The sequence below is a fragment of the Prorops nasuta genome, unplaced genomic scaffold (genome assembly GCF_024137725.1).
Source record: "Prorops nasuta isolate Cenicafe-Biocafe unplaced genomic scaffold, Cenicafe_Pnas_1.2 PNAS00267, whole genome shotgun sequence".
Lineage (NCBI taxonomy): Eukaryota > Metazoa > Arthropoda > Insecta > Hymenoptera > Bethylidae > Prorops > Prorops nasuta.
Genome location: NW_027117063.1, coordinates 24,113 through 32,538, shown reverse-complemented (window position 1 = coordinate 32,538; position 8,426 = coordinate 24,113). Strand labels below are relative to the sequence as shown.

Here is an 8,426-nt window from a genome sequence, read left to right as displayed (position 1 = left end):
GTCACCTAGCGGTGACTACTGGAACTAGCAATTAACTCAAGCTAGTTTATCTGTGTAGCAGAGCCGGAAATAGTTAGGCTACGTAAGGTAACTAACCATCGACTTCGAAGGGTGAAAAAACCTTCCCTCAACTAGGATCCCCGTAGGATAACAAACAAACGGTACCATAGGGTGAAAAATAACCCCTCCCTAACCAAACTCGTTCCCACTATAAGAACTTCCAATTGTGACAAAGGGTGAAAAATACCCCCTCCCTCCCTAACCAAACTCGATCCTAATATAAGACCCTTTCATTCCTCATCCCCACCACTACCATACTAAGAGAGTCTTATCCCCACCCATCCCCTTTCCACACCACAAAACAGCTACCCCCACTCCCTGTCATCGGAACTGCATTGCTACACTACTCACAGAGAATAGAAATAGTTCACTGCGTAACTTCAGCACTGGCATAATTTTTGAAATTACTCAATTTTCCAACAAACACACTTGTCAGTTCTTAGGTTACCTTTGTGCATCCTATCTTGACAGATAATTTTGTAAGACAGTTTTTCCTTTCTTGCACTCTTCTGTCTTATGCTGGGTAATTATTTACTTTTATATCTCACTTATTTTCCATCTCAATTTTTCAGAAGCACATTCAGTCTACTTTCAGCTGATTTACCATATGCACTAGCAATTTAGTAAATTCAGCTTACACCTTACTAAATGAGAAATCATAAAGTTTACCTATACTCGTCACTTCCATCCACAATTCGACGCACAAAAAATACGATACTTGTCGTTATGAAAATCAGCTGTTCTGTTTCCTCTGTCATTTCAATTTTACGTATCGTGACATCGGTGACAGCTGCACATATACGCACTGAGTTAGTGTACGTGAAGGTTTGGCCCACCGACACGAAGGGTGTCCATCCTTGTATTTGAGGAACATGGACAATGACGCACACACGCGCCTTTCTCTCCCTCCACCTTCCCACTTCTTACCACTAAAGGGAGAAGCGTGAGCGCGTAGTGGGAGATGACCCCTCTAGCATAACTCCTAGCATGCCCAAGTGGTGGGGGATACCTCCCCTACTATAATAACTTCGCTCAGCACTACCTACTGTTGCCGATAGATGGCGCTGAGGCTGGAGGGGAGGGCTAGAGTAGGGCCTTCGCTACGCGTACAGATTCCCGTTAATAAAAATCAAAATAAGAATTATATTATATAACTGCTCTGTCTATCTATTTACAAGTATAAAGTTAACCCATTTGCATCACACAGAAAAGTGAAAAATTCGTTCTTATCACCAAACATTTTTTTTATTGTATTTAAATAAAAATGTTTTCAAATGTTAAAAATAAAAGCAATATTACATAAATAAAGAAATTTTACTTCATAATAGATTAATAATTATGAGAGGAATGAAATCTAATTATTTTGCTCAAAGTGATAATGCTTGAAATGATCAATGCATAATGCCACATGGCAATTATCACATTGATAAAATGTATCTTTTCTTTTTTTTCTGATAAACAAACTACACAGCGTTTGCGAGCTTTCTTTGATGAATTCGTTTCAAGAAGGATTGGAAAATGTTGACCCCTAAATCTTCCTGGCAATGATAAACATGGTGTAATTGTTCTTTTTTTTTATGGGTATTGATTTTAGGTATATTTTTTTCAAGTATTTCTTCCGCTAATTTTTGTTTGAACACGTGGAATGCTCTGTCCTTATAAATTGTTTTGTAAACAATATAACTGTTCAAAAGAATCATGTCCAGACAATAAAAAAACTCCTTTTTATACACCTTGTGATAACGTCGCATAGTGTGAAATTTACTGAGAAGTTGATCTCCTCCGTCAACTCCGCCTATGTTTTTGTTATAATCTAAAACAACTGTTGGTTTTATAACATTTTCTTTAGTTTTGTAATTTTTTTTCCCTGAATCAGAAAATTGTAGATTATGCATTGTTGATAGCATGTTGACATCTTTTTTGTCTTTTCACTTTATTGCGGAAATATTTTTACATTGTAGTATAGCTGCTTCACCTCGTTTTAATTTTTTACTTTCTAAGGCTTTAGGCATATGTTTTCTATTTTTTCTCACCGTGCCACAAATATTTGTTTTTAATTTATACAATTTATTATAAAAATCAGGTGAGCTATACCAGTTATCAATATATAAACAGTTCTTTTTCCAACAAGTTACTTTCCTTCATCATATCTAGAACAATTTTCGTGCTAGCTAGCCCCTTTTTACACTTATCCTTTCCTACATAAACCCTGAAATGATGTATATATTTTGATCTAGAATCGCACAGTTTGTAGTATTTTATTCCAAATCGGGCTCTCTTTGTTTTGTTATATTGAATGTTGAAAATCTGCTTCTACATTTCATCAAGGATTTATCCAAGGAAATGTCCCGGTTTGGCGTGAATACTTCTTTGAATCTTTTGTTGATCATGTCCATTATTGGTCTAATTTTACGTAAGGGATCATCAGGCTGCAAACGCTCATTATCAACAAAGTGTAATTTTCTTGAAATTGCCATGAATCTATTTCGAGACATCACTGTTTTGAAGTACGGCATTTCAACGCTTTTATCCGTACTCCAATAACTTTGCAGTGTAGGTTTTTGCACCGTGGAGATCAATATAATGAGGGCAAAATAAACTTCTAATTCCTCTACAGAAACTTCTTTGAAACTTGAATCTTCTTCACCAAATCGATTAGTCTCAGTCACAATATGTTCAAGAATGTCGTTTGTTAAAAACAGGTGGTATACGTTCTGTCTAGTAAAATTCTTGATGTTTTGATTTACACCACTAACAGATGTAAATCTATGAAATTTAAGTTTATCATTTTTTTCCTCCCACTCAAAATCACTCTCACTCTAATTACTATCGCTACTATCAGAAGAAATCACCATAGAACGTCTACGTTTTCTAGATCTAATTAACTCTTCACTGCTGTCGGAAATATAACCATCCATTTTTTTTTTATTTTTCTATGTTATTTTACCGTGAAACTATTCGCGATCACCTCTCTGCATTGGTTGAGAGCCAAATGCGCATGGGTATAATATACGCTCTGGTGATAAATGCCCAAGTGCAATGTGCGCATATATGCGCGCTCTGGTGATAGTGGCCAGGCAAAATGCGCGCATATGTGCGCTTATGATGCAAATGGGTTAAGATAATTATACAGTTATACATGGGATTTCTCCCCAAATATACCGTTAACTTCTAAAGACAAGAGCAATGTAGTTATAAATATTTACAAGAATATATCTATATATAAATAAGAAATAAGAGAGTGAATATTAGATAACACTGAGGAGGTGGATCAATCGTATGACTCTCAGTCCAGGCATGAACAAATCCAACCGGACAAAAGACCCTTTTCAAGTTTATCCAACGCTAGCCCTCCAAGAACCTAATTACTTGCTGCACTATCCCTGTAGGAAATATAAAGCACAAGCAAAAAGGTAACACCAGGTCAAGTAAGGCGTAGCCAAGTCCATCAATATCTAAATCATCACTAAGAAAATTACATAACTAGGGTTGTCCACCGGAGTCTCTGAATCTCTTGTTTTAATGTGCTTATGCACCAAATTTATTAACCTTATGTTAACTATAATATAATTTCAACACCTAGTCAGGAAGCAATTGATTGAAATCAAACTATGTGCAAAGATATAAGTAAGGAAGAAAAATAAAAGTATATATATATATATATATATTTGGCATCAAAGCCTAATTCCTGTCATCGTACAGGCTATGGAATTTATAATCCAACTCATCTCAATGATAGTCCACTTTCCTTATGGGAAATACTAGACTATATGAGTGCAAAAGGGAAAAGCTCTGTATCTATCTCCTGTAAGTGGAGTTGGATTCAATAGTACTGTCTACGTAGACCTGCTACACCCTACCCAGCCCGGAGCCTCCAAATTAGTCACAAAGGAATATTAATAATTAAACGTTGAGTCCTAATATCGGCCCTCAACGCTTACCTTCATGCAATAAATAGTGTAATAAAGTACAAGCCTGGCATGCACAGCAGTGTCAATTTTTAGGTTAGGAATAGTGGAATGGAGTTGAAGTTCCCCTTTGAACCTCCTGACAGTTTTCCCGAATTCCTGTCTACCCTCCTTCCTTCTTTCTTAGTACATCAAATCCAGTTTCGGGGTCCACTTACATGGATATTTAAACCTGATCGAGTCCTTCCTTGGATCTTCCAAAAAGCGTCCTGTCTCGATGACGGGTGAAAATGGTGTGTCTGCGCCTAAGGCTCCGCTCGACCAGGCGATCGCGGCAGCTGTGCGTGGGGCACAGCGCCGACACGCGGGATCGAGCGCAACCTTATTTAAGAGCGGCGCTTTTAAACGTAGAAACAAGTTATGTATCAAGTCAAGAGAATTTGCCTTGTTACAACGTTATATGTGATGCTTGTAATAAAACTATCTAACAGGAAACTTTTCATTGTCCTTATCTGTGAGAAAACGATCCATCAGGAACATTTTCATCGTCGTTACATGTGGTACTCGTAAATAAGGAACATATACATGATAGTCTTTTTACAATAAGCAAATTCACGTACAAACACAACAAATACATTGAACTCGTAAACAATGCAAACAGGAACTTTTCATCGTCGTTATATGTAATAATCGTAAAACAACAACAAATATATGACATTTTTTTAACAGTAAGGAAATTCACGTAAAAATACAACAATTTCATTGAACTCGTAGTAAAACAATGCAAACAGGAACTTTTCATCGTCGTTATGTGTGATAAACTGTCCAACAGTAAAGTTTTCATCGTCGTTATCGTTCTCATCGTCATTATAATTTTCATTGTCGTTATCTGTGGTAATAGTAAAACAATGAATATTTTAAATTCAATTTTTGGTAGGAAAGCTATATAATTATTAAATATTTGATTTTATAAAGGTTTACATCAAATAGATTAGACAACCATATCTTTTCTTCTGTAAACGCGAAAATTCACATTATTTATGACAGTGCTTTTAATTTTTTAATATTTCGATTCTATTTTTCTAGAATTTATAGACGGAACTTAAGCTCGAGAAATAGATGAAGACCCATAAATTGTAGTGTATTAATTTTACACATATAAATTATTTAAATTAAAAGTTATATAAACAAACCTGAATCAATAGTATTTGAATGACCTATATTTCCAAAAACTTCAGGTGTATAGTTTAGAGATTGTTCTAAAAATTCACTGATTTTATTCTGCAGAATTATACTATCTTGGTCTAAAATGAAGTATTGTTCAAAATCTATCCAAGCATTGGCTAGCCATTTTGATAGCTTATCGACAGTTCGTTCCTGTACATGAGTACCTCTTCTTAAATGTTCGAACGTAATTTAATAGTTTTTAATAATTTGCACAATTGTATCTGAAAAAATAATATAAAGAAAAAAAAAATATATATATATTGTAACGTGGTGGAATCACGTTACAGAAATGTACACATTTTTTAGTTCTTCTCAGGTCTCCCTCTTAGTGCCTCCCCCTCCCGGCCCCTTGAGTATGCTTGTGAGTGAGTGAGTGAGTATAGATGAACCTTCCGTGTGATGGTAATGTAGTTACCCGCCTAAGGGATATTGTAATTGCCATCCACGGAAGGAGAGTAAATGTTTTTAGGAAATGATATGATTGAGGATTGAGCGATTGTTTCTACGTTGTAGTTTATTTAGAATTACATATTATATTCCCAATGGTAAATTTTATTAGTAGCTTATAAGACCGATTTCCCTGCTCCAACAAGAGCTTGAAAACTGTTGTCCCTCTATCCTTTTCTAGCCCATACCCGATCCACATAAGTCTATCTCCCTCGCACCCATTGTCCCGTTCGCGTATGTTTACGCGTCGCTCGATCCTTCCCCTTACCGCGCTTCGCGCCGCGAGCGCCTAGCAGCGAGTCCCGTCCCCTCTCCTTACCGCGCTGACGCCTCGCGCGCCTAGCTGCGTTCTCCCCTGCCCGCGCCACGACCGACCCATCGTCGCCGACCCCGCACCGCATCGCCCCGCTGCCAAACCACGAAGCCATGGTGTCGTCTGCTGCTAAGGACGATCACGTAGGATTCTCGCGCAGGAGCTAGCCAGCCGGCTATCATGCCAAGTATATGGGTGATTAGCCGGAACGGCGAGAAATACGGATCGCGGATCCATACCTAATTAATGATTGGTCCCTGGATCCCGATCATAACCATGACACCCCGGAATGAGGGAAATAATTGGGAGAACGGAGGGATATCCGTCAATTTGGACTAGACCTTGTTCTATTCTTGGAGCATCAGTACGTGGATTTAATAGAGAGCTGGGTCGTCGCTGTGAATATTGAAATACGCCGAATTTCAATATTGCAGGCCCCAGCCATCATTATTACGAAGTTTTTGTGGAGTTTTCCGTGGCGGATGTCGTGGGATCGCCGGATGTCATCGTCGGGGCCGCCGGAGAATTTTCCTCGCCCCATTCCCTTCCCCCTTTCACTTTTCCCGTGCTGCCTTCTAGCCCGTCGCTTTCCCTGAGCTTTTCCCTAGTTTTCCCTTTAGTAGTGTTAATGAAATCATTGTGCGCGTATAATAAGTGTGCCAGGACATCGCGGGAGGCCTCTCCCCCCGAGATTTTTTAGTGATAAATAAAGATTGTGTCCTTGGATTTTGGCCGTGTAGTTATTAATTATTTTAACCCGGAATTCCTTTCCGCGCGTTATAATATATATATATATATATATATATATATATATATGTCTATTGTCCATTTCCAGGACCTGAATCAACACATACATAATTTAGTATACATTGCTTTACAATCATAAATATAGGTATACATTGTCAGAAAAATTTAAATGTACGTAATAATTTGTTTTATATAAAGAATTTTGCATAAAGTGGTAAATTCCAGGACATTTTTAGTTTAATGAATTCTAATAATTCTATTGTATACAATCGAATCTAATTTATTTTTAGTGTATACATTCACTTTTTCTGTACCTTATTTAGCATATTTATGAATTACATATAAAAAACATATACATCTAAACTTACCAAGACTTTTTCGAATACATTAAGATTAGGGTTTTTACGTATTGGTAAATTAATTGGTGTAGTAAAAATTAATAAAATATGTCGGTAAGAGTTACAGAATTTCCCTTCTAATGCATTGCCTGGTTTGCTTACGTTCATGCGTAGAGAATCCCCTTCACAATTAATGTAGGAAGAGAGGTAATATACTAAGCATATAAAAGAAGAAGTACACTAAGCCACAAAAGGAAGATGCCAAATATTAATTCAAGTATGCTGTTCCTCAGGTCCAAGTTTTCTTATTATCTATATAGCTAAAAAGTTATATAATTCAAAAATGGTTCATAATGGGAAACAATTTTATCATGCTATTTTATTTCCAAATTTCTAAGAATCTTATGGTTAAAATATTGACTATTATATACTTTACTGTATACAGCTTATGCAAAATTGATTCAGCAATTGATGAAATAAGAGATTTTAAATTAAGCAGCTTCGGTTAACAGAGAAATAAAACGTTTATTTAATAAATAGAAAAGATTAGCAGATATATTAACAAGTATACAATAATACAGAATAAACAAATTATAACACTTTATCACCTTATAGAATCTCTCTAAGTGCCTGGCAATGTGGCATAAGCCAGCTATTCGTAGATGGCCCTTGGGGTGAGTGAAGCTAAGATGGCACTTAAGCCGAGAATCTAACACCGGTATTCATAAACGGAACGTGAGTTGAAGCTTCCCTTAAAGCCCATAAGATGTGTAACATAGAATATAGATTTTACCGGTCTTGAGCTTAAGTTCCGTTTATGAATACCGGTGTAAGATACGCTCGTGTGGCCGTACCAACCCCAAAAATATTACCCTGAGTTTACCCACCCCTGTTTGCCAAAATGGCCATGATCCCATAGGAAAAAGGTACAGCACTGGAGATCCCCCTAGTAACCATATGGAGAGTGGAAGAAGGTAATTTCAAAGATCCCTTGAAATTATTAGAATGAATGTGCCGAGGGAAAGATCCCTCACGTCAAGGAAAAGAAATGTAAGCTTGAATATACTTACCACTTAACTGAGATTCTTAGGTATACCTGGGAAGCTGTGCAGCAAAAGGTCCCTGTAGTGACACACTATCGTCTCTGATATAGTTAGAACCATGTATTATGAATAGGACCCTCCCCTTTATAAGCAGGTGAAGTGCACTTTTTGACTGTGAGAAAAGCGCTAGAACGCGTCCACCTAACGGCAAACCCTAAACTAGCCGCTAGCTAGTGAAAAGCTGCAGTGAGCTGTGGACAGTCGGACGCTAGTAGATGAAACTCTACTAGACGGCTATTTAAAGACGCGCTAGTGGTGCAAGTTACATGCAGTAGTCATCAAG

The 8,426-nt window shown here is 37.2% G+C and overlaps 1 protein-coding gene across 1 annotated transcript; it reads right to left on the bottom strand.

Moving 5' to 3' along the window:
• Positions 1-620: 620 nt before the first annotated feature.
• Positions 621-2,978, bottom strand: LOC136785347 (piggyBac transposable element-derived protein 4-like). Its single transcript, XM_066746393.1, has 8 exons — positions 2,947-2,978; positions 2,378-2,826; positions 2,263-2,269; positions 2,015-2,148; positions 1,587-1,927; positions 1,070-1,160; positions 730-850; positions 621-672 (listed from the first exon to the last, which is right to left on the bottom strand). The coding sequence occupies exons 1-8, from the start codon at positions 2,976-2,978 to the stop codon at positions 621-623; spliced, it is 1,227 nt and encodes a 408-aa protein (XP_066602490.1).
• Between the last annotated feature and the right edge of the window lie 5,448 nt (positions 2,979-8,426).